Source organism: Cataglyphis hispanica, chromosome 5 (assembly GCF_021464435.1).
Source record: "Cataglyphis hispanica isolate Lineage 1 chromosome 5, ULB_Chis1_1.0, whole genome shotgun sequence".
In the NCBI taxonomy this organism is placed as follows: Eukaryota; Metazoa; Arthropoda; class Insecta; order Hymenoptera; family Formicidae; genus Cataglyphis; species Cataglyphis hispanica.
The window spans coordinates 9,295,527-9,315,344 of NC_065958.1; the positions used below are offsets into that span (position 1 = coordinate 9,295,527).

General features: G+C 30.9%; 2 protein-coding genes, 1 long non-coding RNA gene and 2 other non-coding genes across 6 annotated transcripts; 4 read left to right on the plus strand and 1 right to left on the minus strand.

Moving 5' to 3' along the window:
- The first annotated feature begins 6,821 nt into the window (after positions 1-6,821).
- Positions 6,822-11,503, plus strand: LOC126850122 (uncharacterized). Of its 2 annotated transcripts, XR_007687491.1 has the most exons (3): positions 6,822-7,135; positions 7,423-9,274; positions 11,332-11,503. It is a non-coding gene; the product is annotated as an uncharacterized LOC126850122 (long non-coding RNA). The 2 variants fall into 2 exon arrangements; XR_007687490.1 differs by having other exon boundaries at positions 6,822-9,274.
- A 1,073-nt stretch (positions 11,504-12,576) lies between these two features.
- LOC126849818 (uncharacterized) lies at positions 12,577-13,940 on the plus strand. Its single transcript, XM_050592085.1, has 5 exons — positions 12,577-12,895; positions 12,965-13,172; positions 13,260-13,389; positions 13,456-13,689; positions 13,778-13,940. The coding sequence occupies exons 1-5, from the start codon at positions 12,750-12,752 to the stop codon at positions 13,912-13,914; spliced, it is 855 nt and encodes a 284-aa protein (XP_050448042.1). The 5' UTR covers positions 12,577-12,749; the 3' UTR covers positions 13,915-13,940.
- Positions 13,941-15,834: 1,894 nt separating this feature from the next.
- Positions 15,835-15,928, plus strand: Trnai-uau (transfer RNA isoleucine (anticodon UAU)). Its single transcript has 2 exons — positions 15,835-15,872; positions 15,893-15,928. It is a non-coding gene; the product is annotated as a tRNA-Ile (tRNA).
- A 324-nt stretch (positions 15,929-16,252) lies between these two features.
- LOC126849830 (probable 28S ribosomal protein S16, mitochondrial) lies at positions 16,253-17,156 on the minus strand. Its single transcript, XM_050592106.1, has 2 exons — positions 16,854-17,156; positions 16,253-16,706 (listed from the first exon to the last, which is right to left on the minus strand). Exons 1-2 carry the CDS (start codon positions 16,974-16,976, stop codon positions 16,422-16,424), a joined length of 408 nt encoding a protein of 135 aa, XP_050448063.1. The 5' UTR covers positions 16,977-17,156; the 3' UTR covers positions 16,253-16,421.
- Positions 17,157-19,678: 2,522 nt separating this feature from the next.
- Trnaq-uug (transfer RNA glutamine (anticodon UUG)) lies at positions 19,679-19,750 on the plus strand. Its single transcript has one exon. It is a non-coding gene; the product is annotated as a tRNA-Gln (tRNA).
- The last annotated feature ends 68 nt before the right edge of the window (positions 19,751-19,818 follow it).

Sequence of the window (19,818 nt, forward strand, 5' to 3'; positions counted from 1 at the left end):
TAAAAATAAACTATGAAATAATACAAACTAAACAAAGAAATGCGCTTATTAATCGCTGTGCGCTATTACAGTGATATGCTTAACTACTATTATCACAGTATCGACTGATCGTTATGCTTAAATTACTAATATCATAGTATCGTCTGATCGTTATCATCATAGAGTCACCAGTATTTTTCTCGATTTTTTATGAGGTATTCGTCATTTATATCCCTGTCAGGTAAGTCTAAACTATACTTTAAATATATATCTGTATTACTATTTATATTTGGAGGGTAATTAATAATCTTTTGATTCTTACGTCTAGCGATATGATAAATTATTGGAACCATTTTTTTATCTTGAATGTAATCAAGTCTGTCAAGGTAGGGAAATGCCTCGGGAGGGACATGTCTAGCTTCCATTGTTCTTTTTATGTAATTTTCATCTAAGGTAAAGGAAGGTAAAGGAAAAATCAAGCTATTTTCCTAAATTTTTGATGCGTCTGCAACATAATTTCTTATAAGCTTTATGAAATTATCGAATTTTGATATATCTGCTAGATTATAAATAACTTTATTCTTTAAATATTTCTGGTAATTAGATTCCCTGGCTCTGTATCTGTCGAGGCTCTCAAACATCTTCTCTTGAATACGCGAATTTGTTCCATTTGCGATGCGCTAATATTGTACTACATGGGACATCCGTACGTAATTATGGGACGGATGAGCGTTTGATAACATATGATTTTTACCCTACTGTGCAGGAATTTGGAATAAAAAAATTTGCCGAGACTCATAAACGCTTTCTTGGTTTTTTCTAATTGAAAGTCTATATGTTTGTCGTAACGTAGTTTTTCGTCAAGTTGTATGTCTAAATATCTAACTACTTTTTGATGGCAAATTAACTTTCCTGTCTTTTCATCTTTCAGAGAAAAGTTTTTATACTGCCGCAAAATTGAATATCTGGCTCTTTTAACGACGGCCTGAACAGTATGGTCTCACATTTGTCTGTGTTGACTTTGAGTTTCCAAGTATTATAAAAGTCGAAAATCTTATTTACAGCTAATTGGATATTTTTCTTAATCGTTTCGGGTTCTCTTCCCGCAAATAATTAAATCGTCAGCGTACACTATTAGAGAACATTATCCGGACCGAAAAGTCAGAGGAGATCAGCTGTATATATGTTAAATAATATTGGTGAATTTATCGTGCTTTGTTGAAAACCGTTAATTAGTGTAAATTTTTTTTTGGACAATGTTAAAATGAAATGTTCCAAACGACCTATCCTTAATCAAATTCCATATGAGTTTGATTAAATTTATGAGAAAGTTCTTTTTTTTTAATTTAAAGATTAAACTCTCCTGCCAGACAGTGTCGAAGGCTTTTTCTAAATCCACCAGACAGACTCCAAGACAATCTTCGTTCATCAGAGTCCAATTGATATCAGATGTTAGTTTATTTATTGTGTATTGTGGAGTGTTTTGCACAAAAGCCGAATTGATTATCCGGAAGTAGTTTATTTTCATAACAGTAACTATTTGTAATATCATTTATGGCCATTTTGCCTATATTTGAAAGTAAACTAATAGGTCTGTAGCTTACCGGGAGGGTCTTATCTTTATCTTTTTTAGGCAGTGAAATTATCTAGCTTCTTTCCATTTTTGGGGAAAATACGAGCAATTAATCATATTGTTAAAGAGAATCGTGTACATATGTATGATTTTTGTTGGTAGCTGTTTCAATACAAAGTTCGGTATACTGTCTAATCCGGAAGATTTTTTATTATTAACAACTTTAAATTTTTTTGTCATCGCTACTATATTTGTAAAATAATATTGTGTGATCGTGATTGTTCAGATGGCATATCGGCTGTGTTGTTATCATTAAAACTACAAATAGTAAAATTGTTTTCTTTGTCTGTTTCTATTTCTTTTTTGATTCTAGCTGTTTTCTTAATTATGATTTCATTTAATCTAGGTTTGCCCATTTTGCTATTCTGTTCGTTAATCAAAGCGAAGTGAGAGCCGAGTACGTCCAATTTTTGTTTTACCTTCTGAATTATAAAATTATTATTGGAATCTTTTATTAAATTACTACTATTGATTGATCAGCCAGGTCCAATATGTTTTTGTTCTTTTCAGGCACGCGCAGACAGGGAATCTCTAATTGATTTTTGTTCCGGAATACTTTATTAATCTCGGAGAAGAATGTTTTACAATTGAAGTGAGATACACTGCATACTCTCTTCTCCCAATAATCATTCATCGATCTAGTGATCTCGTGTTTTAGTTCAGTCTTCAAATCACGAAGCAATAATTTAAGGAATTTTATCTCCGAGTCAATGGGTAAAAACTTTTTTTCCCAACGATGAATCAGTGATAATACATGATTTTTTTGATTTTGTAATTTTTTAATCCTACTGTTTATATATTTATCTACCGAACTTGAGCTTTTAATTTTTGGAATCGATTCATTCATTGCGTCTGTTATAAGTGATTCTAGTGTGTCTATAAAATCATTAATTTCATTAATACTAAGATTTCTATTTTTTGAAATGTCGATCTCGGCTTTTGTGAATGTAGTTTTAAATTTTTTCCAATCCGCTTTATTGCAATTTAAGTTATAATTTTCCGTAAAATTTAATTTTAGTTCCTCGCTATGAATAGAGAAATATACTGATATTGCTTTATGATTACTGTCGAGAGACAGCGTATTAAGATTATCGTTTACGTTTGTCTGGAGTTCCATTCTTGCGTCTGCCATAACCAGATCGATGAATGATCCTCCCTTCGGATAGGAGAGTGAGTCGGGACCATATAATTTCAATTTGTACAATATATCATTGTCGTTTAACCAATTTCTCAGTGCAATTTCTCTTTCGTTATTTTCGGAATTCGCCCAATCCGTATGTTTTGCGTTAAAATCGCCTGCTATCATGAAATAATTGGAAGGATTATTTAGAGCTAATTACCAAAAAAGCTGATGAAGTTCCTTGATAAATTCGCTTTGTTTACCTTTTTTGCACATAGCAAAACTATGTATAACTTATTGTTATTTTTTAATTTAATATTAATTATTGATTTTTCCAAAATCGAGCTACCACTATTAATGTGAATTTGTAAATATTTAATATTTTTTTTAACAAAAATAGCTGTACCTCCTCCTCCCTTTTCTGCGTCTCTATCAACTCTAACAATGTTATAATTCTCGAAAAATAGCGTGTGTCTCTTGTTTAACTTAGTCTCGTTTAAAAGCATTAAATCGGGCTTATTTTTTTTAGAAAGTCGAGCAACTGCATTCTTTTATAATTGCTGATTATGGAATTTACATTCGCTACGATGGCTTTAATTTTATATTTTGAAGCTGATTGTGCAGTCATATCAAAGGTTAATCGTCTTTACTATAAAATTTCACGATAAGATTCGCGAGTGTGTCTAATCTGTTATTAATAATTTCAATACTGTTTTCGAGTTTATCTAATCTGGATTGAATTTCAGATACGCCTTGTGACGAGTCTGTATTAACCTTCATCGATCTTGTTCTATTGTTCGCACGTGCCTCTGTCTGAAAGACCGGTTTTTCAGATTTATTCGCGTTGCTTCTAACTGCATCAGCGAAAGACATATTAGGCCTAACTGATCCGCTGCCACGTTCGAGACTATTAATTTTATTTTGATACTGTAAATGTTGCTTATTAATTAACCTTTTTTAACTCTAACAATACGGGACAGCCTCTATATGACGCCGGGTGTCCAGTTGTTTTACAATTTATGGAGTATACTTATTCCTTGTGATCCTTGGGTACCGCTGCACATTCTCCTAGCTTGTGGTCCTCTTTGCATTTCACGCATCTGTATTTGAAGTTGCAATTGGCCGCCGTGTGTCCGATTCTTTGGCATCGTTTGCATTGGCCTCCTTCCTAAAGTTTCTCCCACGAGATTATGTGATAGAAGAGCGATTTTACCTTTCATAACTGCATTGCTGTCCGCAGTGATCTGCACCAAGAATATAGGTAGAATTTTACCTTCCTGTACCGACTTTCGTGTCAAGAATCTCATCACTTTATTAAAAGAAATGTTCTGTAATTCTTGCTGCTTCAATTCTTTCATAATCTCATGTGTTTCAAAGGTCTGATTTAACTCTTTGAATAGGAGTGATGTTTTTATCTTCCTTCGGTGTATATGAGAAAAAATTTGCATTCGCCTCCAATAAAGCCTGTTTGACTTTTTTGAAGTTGTCAATGTTGTCTATTTGTAGTATGTGTTTGTTTTCATTAACCCTTTTAATATGAAAGCACCGGCCATTATTTCTTTTGCCAGCTTCTAGGTATCCCTGGGATCCTGACTGAAAACATTTATGGGCGGAGGCTTTTACCGTTTTTCTTGTGATGAGGAAGGGTTTTTAATTGTCTTATTTTCTTGTTTATTTGTAAACGTATTATGTCCTACTGAGATTTCACTATTTGTGTGTGTGTTTGAAATCCGCATGTTTGCTTGTGTATAATTGAGCGGTTGATTGTTGTTGTTTGTCGTTCTGTTATTCTTGTCTTTTAATATTTGCACGAATGACCTTTCTTCTTCTTCTGCCATTTCCGCTTCCATGACTTGTGTTGCCGAGAGCGATTCTTCTTCCAGGATCTTGAATCTGTTTTTTGTGCTAATATCCGGTGTGCCTTGTCCGGCGCTCTGCATTAGCTGTCGTTGTCTTATCTCTTTATTTTTTTTGTCAGTTTCTTCTAGCAGTAGTTTTAACTTCTGATTTTCTAGTGTGAGTTGCCTAATCTTACTCTCTAAACTTTCATCTGGCACTTCTTTTTTCTTAATATTACTGTTCATATCGATGGTGTTCTCAGGCGATCACCCATCCAAGTACTGACCTTGCCCAACGTTGCTTAACTTCAGTGATCGGACAAGAACTTTTTTTTTTAAATAAATATATTTATTTCATACTTCTAATGTGAATTACACACATCACAAATGTGTTTATTTCTATATTTCCAGCCTTTCGGGCTTAACTTATCTTATCGAATAGTTATAATTTATGTTATTAATAAATTTTTTACATTTCCGGTATATATTATACTCTTTCCTTATTTACTATCTTATCTTATGTGTTATAAGCCGTAGGAAAAATATAAACAATAAAAACCTACATGTCAGTTAAAAGAGATAAATAGATAAATTAAAAAATAACAGTAACAATAATAACATAAAATAAAAATAGAATTGCTTAGTGCTTATAACTTTGTGCAATACTTTTGTTTGATTTAGAATTTATAATTCTTTATAAAAGATGTCTAATTTTTAATAGGGTACTTCATATTTAAAATGTTTTGGTATATTATTCACTCTTAATTGCATTATATCTTTTGTTAGTTTATTATGCTCTAGCTGTGTATTATAAAATCTTTCCTCTATTTTATAAATAAATTCCTTAATGTATGATATCTGTGTTTGTTCATATTTCTGTATAGCTCAACAATCCGGTTGTATCTACCAGCGTTTAGTATCAGTCTTAGACATTTATTTTGGAAACTTTGTAGTAGTTTTAAGTTATTTTTCGCTGTGCTGCACCATACCGCCGCCGCGTATGTCAAAATTGGCCTTAGTATCATTTTATATATTAATATTTTATTACATCTACTAACTGCAGAATCTTTGACATGTTAAGTCCGGTAGACTTTACGAACTTTTTTTGTGTTTTTTTTACTAATATATAAATTATTACTAAATTATTACAAAATTATTAATAAATTATTATTATTTCGGCAGACTACACAATTGTTTTCTTTCACCGAAAATTCTTTAGCAATATAAAAAATTTACGTTCTAAGAACTGTTCTATGTCTAACAAAAACAATAGGCGGGCGAAATCTGGCGAGTGAGACTAACAGAAAATCAACTATACAACGGATCAATAAATTTAAACGTTACAACCCACTTTGAAGGTTCGAGAATTTTTAAACAAAAGATAACAGACAGTCAAATGTTAGAAATTTAAAACCACGTGGACGCGAATGGCAAACAGACAGTGAGATATTCGAGCTCAAGTTCGGGTATCAGACCCAAGAACTCTAAACAAAAATAAAGCGAGGCGCAAAACAATGATTCACAGATGATTCGAAATTGAAAACTCGCAACATTTGACACCACGTGCTTGCCTGCCAGACCACCCTCTTATGTTATCTGTTTGACATAAATTTTAAGGCAAGTATGTCAACAAAATGTCAACTTAACCGATTATAGCGAAGCAGACGCGACACGATCCGTAAAACGAGAGCCCTCACCCTTACTCGACAGCAACTACTGTCTATTGATTGAAACTCAGTATTATAAACAAAAGTCTTCACCAATACCTTAATATGATCTAAAAATTTAAAGGAAGGACCTAGGAAAAACCAGAGGGCGTGATTAAAAAAACTATTCGTTAAGCTAGATTAACGAACCAATGGAGAGGAGGAGCAAACGGCTTAATAAGCGCCGGAATATTCATTGCCAGCGTCATTAATATTTTTCTAACAGTCGTGCGACACTTCTTATATATCAGCGTTACATTCACTCTTGCTAGCAACGGTATTCAAAAGCGTTTTTCAATTACGTTCAGTGTGGCTCTCCTAAGTAAAGTTATAGTGTTCACTTGCACAGTATAAAGAGTAATAACTCTGTAAGTGCAATCTGCGTGAATAGTGAACCACGATCGCATGAAGCACACCAGCATCGACCACCGGATCTCCGAGCCAGCCGGTCTATACCTGAGGCCCGATCATCACAAATTTAATCTCATCGCATTCTATAAATAGTGAGTTTACTAATTCTTTTTATTATTATTATTATATATATATATATATATTTCTTTTACCTGTTTCTTACATTCTCCTTCTCTCCTTTTCTTTAAGGAAAACAATTATATGATAATCATTTCCTCTTTTGTTATTTTTATTTATTTTTTTTTCCTCTAAATATGCATCCAAAGATACATGTATTTTCTATTAATACTTCCTGATATCGCATACCAAAAATTTTATCCATTATCATACCTTCTTTCTTTATGGATCGGCAAGTGTGAATAACTTAAAGATTCGAATGTAACGTTCCGGACCAGTGTTCACGCTCAGCTTTAGGTCCAAATCTACCTTTCTTCTCGTGGTCTGGCAGGTGCAAATAACCTAAAATTCCTTATATAAAGTCCTTATGTAACAAAAAGGATCAGTCTTCGCATTTAACTTTAGATTCACGATAATTATTTTCAACTTTGTCAACAAATTTTATTCTTTCAGTCTTTTCAGTTAAAATTTATTATTTTTTTCATTTACTCTATTCTTCCCATTTATCTCGTTATCTTGTCTTTTAAAAAAGGGTAAGAGAGAAAGAGAAATGATTATCGAACTGTCTCCTAAAACTAATAATCACTCCTTTACTAAACATTACGTGTGCTCCTTCAGTGGACGCGACACGAAAAACTAAACCCCGGCACAGTTACGGCGCTGAGCAAAGAACGCGGGAAATAGAAAAAAATAGGACAATCCGGAAACTCCTGGCTCAGACGTCCGTGGATCCTAGCTTTAAAATAGATTATAGTAAACTTAAGTTAGATAAGGATTCATTCGACTTAAAAGCACGACAACTAATAATTAATCCACCGACAAACACAACAGACAATCTTCTTCTCTCATATTAATCCATCTCTTCCCCCATCAGAATTCATACCTGCTCCCTTCCCCGAATTTTCACAATCTTGTACTCCCCCGCCCCCTCTAATTATTCTCCTGTAACGTTTGAGGAACCTCAGTGTTCGAGGATTTCCCCTCCCTCGTTTGAATATTTACCTCCCCTCAATTATCAACCGTCGACCACCGTAACTCTCCCTCCTTCCTTCGAAAATCCTTCTTCTTGTCAACCTTCACAACCATCAACTCCCCCTGCCTTTTTCGAAAATCCTCCTCCTTATCTTCCGCAATCTTCAACTCTTCCGCGCTCCTCGCCTCTCGAATCGTCAAACCTCCCAGAGGAGTCAAACGTTTTCGGGAAATTCCTGGAATTCTTGGAAGGGCTACCTGACTTTAAGGAGGAACCGCGGGATTTCAGGTCGGAATCCTGTGACCCCGAAGAGATGTTGGAGTCCCTCTTTGAAGATCTGGATCGCGAAAGCTGGTACCGCTACATAATAAACTATTTTCTCCCTTTCCCTGTCCCTCTCAAAGACAACGACTCGTGTCGGTCCCGACATAGTCGACCTCCATCAGTTTTATGAAATCCTCGATACTGTCCCACCTGGTTCTATTATCCCTTTCATTATCCCAGGTGCCCCGTTCCCTCTTGTCGTCCCAGTCGAGGTTTTCTGAATAAGATTTCCTCCCTCTCCTACAATCGAATTTGAAAACCTTTCATAATCTTTCTCCTTATTTTTTCATTTTATACTTTTTATTTATTTAATTACAATTCTACATTGTAAAATCCAACACAGGAATGTAAATTTTAATTTGTCCTTTTCGATTCCGGTTGATGATCTCCGCACTCATGTAACACCCGAAAACAAACAATTCCCTACACCATACACACACACTCACACATATAAATGTAACTCTTTATAATTTATAATATGATTACCATTGTAATTGAATATATACATAAATATTTAAATGTATCTGAAATCATATTTAAAGGTTCTTTTCCTTTCTCTTTTTGAATAAATACAAAATTTTAACTTTAAAATTCGCGTAGTTTATTAACCCGTACCCTGATATCGCACAAGATCCCGTCCTGGGTAATAGAGATTCAGTTCCTTTATCAAAAAGGGGACCCCCGAACGAACGGCCTACTATAAAGCGACCCTTCCGGTCGTTGACCTGTCTTAGGCCCTGGTCAATTCGTTCGTCTCCAAGACACACGTTGTCTAGCGTTTGTTTGGCGTTAGATAGGTTACGCCCTCCCACGGTCGGGAGCGGCGCACTTGAATACAGTATAATCGAGCACGGTGCAAATGGACACGTTACAAATGGATACGAGATTTTGCACACGGTTCTATTAGACACAGTGCATTTAGACACAGCAATTTTGGACACAGTAGCTTTTGGACAAGTAGGAAAATACTCATTGTTTACTTGGACACCGCTCACTTGGACACTGTTCATTTGGACACCGTTTATTTGGATACCGTTTGTTCGGACACAGAAAAACGAGCACCGTTCATTTAGACACCGTTCATTTGCCCACTGTTTGTTTGCCCACGGTTCGTTTGGACACCGTTCATTTGCCCACCGTTCGTTTGGACACCGTTTATTTGACACAGACAATGTAACATGTACTTTGTAAGTTGTTAAGGGATTCATCTTGCCTATCGGCAGGGCGGGTGCGGGAGAGGGGCCGAAGGCCCCCCTTGCACCCCCCCCCCGTGTGTGTGTGTGAGTATGTGTGCGCGCATGCCTGCATTTGAGCGGTGTCCAAACGGACGGTGGGCAAATGGACGGTGAGCAAATGAACGGTTGGCAAATGAACGGTGTCCAAACGAACGGTGGGCAAATAAACGGTGTCCAAACGAACGGTGGGAAAATAAACGGTGTCCAAAAAAACGGTGGGCAAATGAACAGTGTCCAAGTGAACGGTGCGCGTCTTTCTATGTCCAATGTAACGTCCTGCCAATTTTGAAAGCTGTATTTTGGCTGGTAGTTGAGTGCCGCTTTTGTCCCTGCCTATGGAGTGGTTGTGTGATCCATTTGCTTTTATTTTAATTGTTGGCTGGTTTCGTTAGTCACTTGTCATTCTGGTTCCATATGGTTGTTTGGCCTAGGGGCCGAATATATTTTAATCCTTTTAGTGGTGGTAGTCGGTGGCGCGGGGAATTAGGAGTTCCTTGAATCGGCGAATCGGGAGACATTGTTTGGAGCTGGCTGGCTGTACAGCGGTGACTTTCTGGAGCTGGTCTACTGATTGCTTTCGGAGCGGACTTGCGAGCGAGTTTCACACTCGATAATATCGATACTAATATCTAACTTTTAAGATTTTAATATTTAATCATACAGACAAATATATATATAATAATTACTCACTCTTAAGTTGAGGAGTAAATGCGCCGTACTTTATGGAATCATAAAACGTATATAATAATAATTTGTTGACAATATTTATAATTATTTTATCCAAAACATCACATATAAAACTTTCAATACTATATTCAATACAATTATACTTTATAAATAATTAAAATCATATTAATTAAAACAGGTTATTATATAATGCGCGAATGCTTCCATAAAGAAATGATTTTAATAAAATTAATATGCTTTATTGTAGTATCGATCAAGCGACCATAAATATAAATTTAAGAGGCTTATATTCTATGGAATCATAAATTATATACATTACATATAATACATATAAGTTATCTAAAAGATCTATTTTTTTAAACTATAGAATGCCATAACTTTATATAAATTGCCAACTTATTATCACAACTGAAATAAATAGAACAAATGATTCCATAAATTAATAAGCATAAATATTAACCATATTATTAAGGATTTTATATTATAAAATATTAATTAAGCTGAAGAGAATGAGCATAAGAGGCCTCATAGCAGTGAAACCTGATATTGCGAGCGATAAGTCGAACGAACTCGCGACGGCTACGACCACGAGCGCCGAAACTTAATAGATAGATAAACATATCGATCGACAATTCTCAGAAGAATTGTTGTTAAAAAACTTTCTTCTCGGAAGTCCTCCACTGAATCATTCTAAGAACCTTCTAGAGCGCAACGCGTGATCTGCACACGGCCCGAAGACCCTTTGTTTCGACAGTATATAAGCCGGCGATTTCGAACCTTCGGGGCATTCAATTAAGCGGCATTCAATTACGAGGTCTTCAAGCATTCGAATCATTCATTCTTACATCCAATTGAAAAGTCTTCAAGCATTTATTCTTAGTTAACATTATTTATTACTAATTCATTACTATTTCGTACAAGTATTTGCTCCGTATTATTCGTTCATTGTTCGCGTACTATTCACTATACCATTTCGATTAATATATTAATTGTTATTACTGTCGATTCAGTGTTAAGTTGTGTAAAACTAAGGAAATAATAAAAAAACTTTGTGCATACGTCTGTATTTTTATCCGGCCTACTTCATCCACGACCGAGGTCTTAAAGGACGAGAGAAGGGCCTAACGGAGTACGACCAGAACTTGAACAGAAGGAAGGATTTTCCTGCCACATCACGGTAAGTACTTACAATTATTATAAACCCCGTCTTTCCATAAATATTAGAAACTTTATTTGAATTGACTGACAACCCCTAACATCATTCAATTACCTCTTCATCCTCTAAATAATAAGAAATCTCCTGTCAAGCATTAGCAAGTGGCTGACAGTTTCCAGTCAGTCAACTTTAATCTATTATCCTACTATTATTTAAAACACCCCCATAATATCAATACTAAGTAAGATTTATAAATTCCATGCAAAATATACACTACTGTTGTCATTTAAACCTGACTTAATCTTGCAACATTTTGCTCTTTTTCCCGAAAATCCATCGTTGCCGAGCGCTTATGGTGCCTCTGGCGACTCCCTCCCTTTTTCCTATATTTTGACCTCGTTGCCGAGCGCTTATGGTACCCCTGGCGACTCCCTCCTTTCTTCCTAAATTCTGAATATAATCCTTAAACCTCGTTGCCCAGCGCTTACGGTGCCCTGGCGACCTCTCCTTTCTTTTTGAATTCTTTATATAACCCTTAAACCTAGTTGCCAAGCGCTGATCGAGGTGCCCTGGCGGCGTTTCCTATCAATTTAAAAACCTCCCACAAGAAATGATAACAGGAGATTAAATTGAAATCAAATTTATTATCTAATTTTCTGAACACAACCCAATCTTTGAACCTAGTTGCCGAGCACTTATTATGGTGCCCCTGACGACATTCGACCTCTTTTCTAAATCTTCTCTTTCTATCAGAAATTTAGAGTCATAATATAATCAAGTATTGATATTAAATAAAAGACTTTATTCCTTAGACAATTCTCATAATAAATTAATTCGATCTAACTTATTCTCTATTATTTAGTGTCCACAATTTATTAACTACCCTTAATTTCTATTATAATGTTCCTTTTCAAATCTTAATTCTCTAACTCTTACGGTTTCTAATTAATATATATATATATATATATATATATATATATATATATATATACATACATATATATATATATATCTTAAGTAACAAGCCCCTTGCATATGGTGAACCCGCAATACAAGCGGGCTTGCCATAAAAACGCAACCATAATCGATATCTTTCTTTTATTATAATATTAAAATTCTATTCTTTAAACCTGATTAACCTTCGAATTACATATACTTAGTTGCGTCCCTCTCCCTAAAATACCTAGTGAAACTTCCTAGTAACCAACTAGTTCCGCGCTACATTATTCCCCTAGATCCTTTAGGTTAGTCGTAGCTCTCGGCGTCCCTGGGGTATAGCCGGTGAAAGCAGGTTGCCCTATAAAAGTAGAGAGCAATCTTTTTCTCACTAACTGAGGTATAGAGAGAAAAAGAGCGTCGCTGAGACGTAACAAGCAATCACAATTGTAATGAAAACTGTACAAAGTTTATGGTGATTGGTTACGCTCCCTTCTGCGCTATTCGTTACGCTCGTCTAACAATACTGCGTTGGGGGAAATTTTTATAATGATTGGCAACATTTGCCTCTACTTAATCTTATCAGTGACACTGCTCAATTGATACCAATTCAATTACGAAAAAAAGAAAAATAATGAGCAGCAGTGAAACTATGGATAATGAAGAAATAATACAATTGCGTAAGCGAAAAAAAGAACTTTTAAAAAAAGCGGTTCAGTTAAAAGACAAATTGAAGGATATAGAAGATAACAAACATCAATCGTTAATTAATTTTAATATGTAATTAATTAATTCTTTCTTACGCAAATTCTCTGATCAACAAACTTATTCGTTCTGGATAAATTGTAGCACACTACCTTCCGATAATGAGGATAACAAACCGTCGAAACTGCAATCCATCAAATACAAGGCTAAATTATGTGAGATTGCGGGTCAAGTGACGGGAATAAGATTTAAAGATGTTTATAAAAAATGGTTACGCAATAATATTTTTATTTATTCGGCTAAAGTGAAAACAAAAACCATTTCCTTCAATCTTGAATTGATAGTTTCCATGGTACGAATGAATTGTAAATTCAATATTCTGAAATTAATTTTTGTAATATTTGTTACTTGTTTTTAAACCTGTAACTCCTTTTTTCAGAACTCGGATAAATTTACAATTGACAATATAATGTGCTATTTTATCGACATTGACGATTGTTACATGCTCGAAATATCTCCTTGGTTTGAGAAGATAACAAGTATAAAAAACTTTTCTCTTCTTATGTCTGGTAAATAATCATAATGATATTATTATAAGAATTTTAATGCTATATAATGAGTCATTTCTTTTTCAGCACTTTCCGATTACAATGAAAATAATATTTTTAGATCTAAGATTCTGAATAGTTTAGAAAAAAATAAATATGCAACTATAGAACAATGTACTCAAGAAAATGGAGGTATATTATTGCATATACATTCATCTGCAAATACAAAAGAAAACTACATAATATTCCAGTGGACAATGAAGTTTTTTGAACTAACATGGCACATTGAACATTTTTTTACAGTAAAACCCACAGATATAGGTAAAAAAAATTAATACATTTTTTAATATAGGTAGAAATTATAATAGTACTTAAATAGATAAAAAATATTGTTAATTTATTGATTCAGGAATAAAATTTTCTGAAGAAAATCAAACATTATTAAAAGAATTTTGTGAAATTAATTTGAAAAATAACAAACTTCTGGGACTATGGAATAAATTGTGCATTGCCATTGATAATTATGCTAAAGGTATGAATACATAGAAAAATTTGTTTTTCGAAATTCAATATTCACAGAGAATATCTACAATATTTTTATATGAATCAATAATTTCATCATTTATATAAAAAGATTAAAAGCATCTGAGTAATATCAATATCAATAAATAAACAATTTTATATATAAATCAAAATATAAAAGTTTTTTTTTTACCCTTTTATACAAATTCCTTAAAAATTACAATAAAAAACTTGCCATTTAGAAAAATGAAATTTTTTATTTTTAAAACTTATTTATTAAAATTGATTTAAATATAAATTATTAGATTTATTTGAAATTTAATTGTGTTTAATATATAATTTGTGTCTTTTATTTATCTTTTAAAATATTTAACAGCAATGAAAATAAAGGAACATTTATAATAACATTTATTATAAGAGATTTTTACTTTAAAAAAGAAAGTGAACTTGGCTATTAATGCTTTAGCTGTAACTTTAACCCTCTATGGGCCCGTGTAACTTTCAAGCCACATACTAATCTATCTATATTTTATTAAATAATTTAATTTTTTTTCACAATATGCGCAAACTTTTATGGAATTCTATACTTAAGCTTTTATACGCACAAGAGCAAACATTGTTACTTTATTTGAAACAAGCCATTGTTACTTTAAAGTTACAATATATATTTGCTTTAATAAAATTGTTGAAACTGCTGAATTCATTGTTAATCTGTATTTATAGATTGATATTTAGATTGTTGATTTTATGTTACATAAATTTTTTTATAGTCAAGAAAAATATTCAGACCATAGAGGATTAATATGATGATCTTAATAGTTATCTAATATACATAAAAATTATTTTCTCAAAATTTCAGAACTTGTATCTGAATTTCTGTTTATTCAAATTTCAAAATATTCACCTGATCGGTTTGAAAATGGTCCTGTATATAAACATTTACATACAATTTTATATAAAAACAAATAAAATCGTGCTGATAACTCATAGAATATCCTCTTTAAGATTAACATATAACTTTCATATAATTATTATTTATAATGTATTATATTATATATTTATAATATATTATAATATTTTTTGTGAATAATTTTCAAAATATTCAATTGTTTCCAATTAAAGTCAGATATATTCTATATTTTATCCCGTTATATTATTTTTATTTATTATACACATGTATGTATATATGTGTGTGCATGTCATGTATGCTATATATATATATATATATATATATATATATATATATATAGCATACATGAATAATTTTCAAATAATAAAGTCATTACATATTATATATTTTAGTATATATATAGTATATATATTATACTATTTAAAACGTTCATTTTTCCCTTCATATAAAATATATATATATATATATTTTATATGAAGGGGAAAAAATGAACGTTTTTAAATAGTATAATATATATATTATATATATATATATATATATATATATATATATATATATACTATATATATATATATATATATACTATAATATATATATATATATATATATATATATATATATATATATACTATAATATATAATATATACGACTTTATTATTTGAAAAATTATTTATTTAAAAAAAATATATATATATATATATATATATATATATTTTAATATATATATATATATATTTATTTATTTATTAATTATGATATATTGTCTCTCCTTTGTATGTATATATAAGAACAGTTATGTAGATGAATATATATATATATTATTATTATTTATTATAATTAACGACAGTATCACCAACAATATGTTATACAAATCAAAATAATTAAAAAATATATATATATATATATATATATATATATATATATATATGTATATGTGTTTTGTATATGAATGTATAAATGCATAAATCGTATATGTGGTGTATATATATTGTACACTAATGGATCTACTACATAAGAGAAACAATAATACAAGTCCCCAGTGGCGCAATCGGTTAGCGCACGGTACTTATAAGACAGTAGTTCAGTGAGCAATGCCGGGGTTGTGAGTTCGAGCCTCACCTGGGGAAAGTTTTTTTAATTATTTTGATTTGTATAACATATTGTTGATGATACTGTCGTTAATTATAATAAATAATAATAATATATATATATATATTCTACATAACTGTTCTTATATATACATACAAAGGGAGAGACAATATATCATAATTAATAAATAAAATATATATATATATATATATATATATATATATATATATATATATATACATATATATATATATTTTATAAATAAATAATTTTTCAAATAATAAAGTCGTATATATTATATATTATAGTATATATATAGTATATATATTATACTATTTAAAAACATTCATAACTAGAGAAGCTTGCTTCAAAAAGTTGGAGTATTCTATTCTATATTAAATATGTCTACAACAATTGAAAGTTAATTTTGCAACATTACATACATTTTCCATACAATATTTGACAAAAATTTTATTGATAAACTGTAAAATATATACAAAAAACAAATGTCCATTGGAAAAGAAATGTATCTTAACTTTGCGATGTAACTTGCTCTTGAAATATACTTTCTTTAGCAGCACTTTCCTTTAAAGTTTTGCGATTTCTCCATGCTCTCATGTATGTTCTTGGATGAACAGGTAAGAATCCAGCAAGTCCTAATAAATCCGCAACAGGTTTAGATACCTGTGCTCCTTTGGCAAACCAATATTGGATTCTTTCATAATTGAATGACACTAATTTCTCATTGTATACATTTGGAATAGGATCATAAGTACCAACTTGTTCTATTGGTGGCTTTTTTGCTTGCTTTTTAACCTATGATATAAAAAATATTTATTGACACTATAAAAATTTTATATAAAGTCATAAAAATTATATATAAAGTCATAAAAAAAATGTAATTAAAAAAGATGGGCTTATGTAATTCCAATTTTCTTGAGAAATAATCATAGGTCAACTTACATCCATTACAACAATATGATAGAACGGTCTATTAGTGCAACCATAACGAACGAACCGTATTGCTTTGGCGAATGGCGTAACAATACCTGTTCCAGATGCAGGATGCAAAGGCAATCGTGGCATGTTTATTAATATTAAAAAGTAATTATTAAAAAAATAATTGCCAAAAGTAATTACGTTCTCACGATTATCACGATTATGTTTATAGTACGCAAAAATTAGGTTAAGAAAGCGTTTAAAACATAGACATAGAAATATAGGGACCGAGCATATCACGGACTTGACGGAGCATAATACTCGAAGAGCGAAGGCGAGTAGAGGGAGATCAGCCATCTTACTCGGCGACATTAGTGCTGCTATCTAGTCAATAATAATAGTATTATTTCTTTCAAATTGCCAGAAGCCAGAAGAACTCATTAACCATTAATCCTCATTAGTACTCAAAAATATCTTATTTTTTAAACATAAAAAGATACATTTAAAAGATCGTGGCGCTTTAATATATCCATCTGAAAGCGTCATTAAAATATGTAAATAAAGAAACCGAAAAAGTTATTAGGTTTTATATGAAGGGAAAAAAATAAAATTGTATCAAATAAATATAATATATATCATGTTGCGCACGTTGTTTTATCCCATTTAAATATGGATAATATATTTATAGAATTATTAATATTTATAGAATTATTAAATGATTCAAATGACCAAACATTTTTAAATTGTCATAGAATATATTTAGTAAAAAGTATTATTTTAAAATTTATTAAAACGCGTTATTTTTATGTTGCAAAAAAATTGATACAAATATTAGTTATAGACATTTTTATAATAAATTAATATTATTTAAAGGGCAATAAATAATTTATAAAACATTATTTGTATAATTTTATTATAATTTTAATATAATTTTAAAACGCGTTATTTTTATATTGCGGAAAAACATACAAATATTTATAATTATAGACGTTTTTATAATAAATTAATATTATTTAAGGGCAAAAATAATTTATAAAACATTTTCAAAAGTTTTCATTACCAAAGAAGTTAAACAATTAATTCTGTTAAGTACTAACGGATAGCAGCGCTAATGTCGCTGACCAAAATGGCTAAAAGTCAAAATCTCCCTCCTCACTTATAACGTATTCGATTTGTTGACTCTACCCGACTCTGGGTCGAGTCAAGTCAGATCTCAAGTTCGATTTGGTCCACAAATGTATGCATAAAAAAATGAACCAATCAATTTCCTTATGCTTATTATTATGCGCTTATGCAAAAGTGTGTGCTCCCCGCTTTACTCCATCCTTCAAGTCCGTGGAGCATATCATTGCGAGGGGAAAGCCACTGCGGGACAATGCGGCGAGGTAAATTGTGCCTAAATTTGATTGGCTGTTATACCGCATAAGTTCACGCCTATGATATTCATGTTGGCTGCTGTCAAACTGTCACGCGTATTTGACAGTATTTGTCTATATATTAAAGATATTTGTCAGAAATAAGATTCATAAATATATAATTATAATATATATATATATATATATATATATATATATATATATATATATATTAAACAGTTTTAAAATGTATATATAAAAGTACATAATAAAATAATATATTAAAGTTAAATATATTTGTTATAGAATTAAAAATAAAGAATAATATTTATATTATAATTATATAATTATAATATATGTGATATTATTATTTAATATTTATTATTTAATATTTAATAACATTCAACATTTATAATAAATAATTGTATTGATTTATTTAATACTCTAATAAATATGGGGAGGTCTCGATTGCCTACAGAGCGATTGCCTACAAGCATTATTGTACACATAAAAATTAAAAATATAAACGTACGTTTGTACACATGATTGTGCACATACACATTGTATACATGACATTATTGTGCACATACACATTGTATACATGACATTATTGTGCACATATACATTGTGCACATTCGTATGATGTTGGCTGATGACTAACACTTTTTTTAACTACAATGTGTATGTGCACAATAATGACATGTGTACAAACGTACGTTCGTATTTTTAATTTTTATATGTGTACAATAATGCTTGTAGGCAATCGCTCTGTAAACAATCGGGAATATAGGCAAACGAAGCTTCTTCCAATATTCATTAATACAACATATAATAAAATAAAATATAATGCATATAATATAATATATACATATATTACATTTTTCATTGACCTTATATAAACAATATGAGTTTGTTAAAAAATGACACTGATTTTTATATTATTTATGATTATTATTATTTATTTATGATGATGATTATTATTATTTAGATTTATTTATATTATTTAAATAAATTTTATTATTATTATTATTATTATTATTATTATTATTACTATTACTTATTATAAAAATTAAATTACATTATATAGCTTTAAATAATATAGATAAATTTAAAAATAAATCAGCGCCAATTTTTCAATAAACTCATATTATATGTGTCAATGAAGAATATGTATTGGATTATATGTGTTGTATTTTATTTTATTATATGCTGTATTATTGTATTATATGTTGTATTGTTGAATATTTATTAGTATAGTGTATCAAATAAATCAATAAATATTATTAATATTTATTATATATATTTTATAAAAATTGATTGGTCCACAAATATATGCATAAGGAAATGAACCAATCAATTTCCTTATGCATACATTTGTGGACCAATCAATTTTTTTATGTTTATGGTTATGCGCTTATACAAAAGTGTGTGCTCCCCGCTTACGTCTTTAGAATGTTCTAAAAAAGTTCTTTAATAGAGACGAATATTATCATTGGTCCCATGGTGTAATGGTTAGCACTCTGGACTTTGAATCCAGCGATCCGAGTTCAAATCTCGGTGGGACCTTGTGTATTTTTTTTTATATGTAAATATATACATATTTTTCAATGATATACATATGTGTGAACAATAAA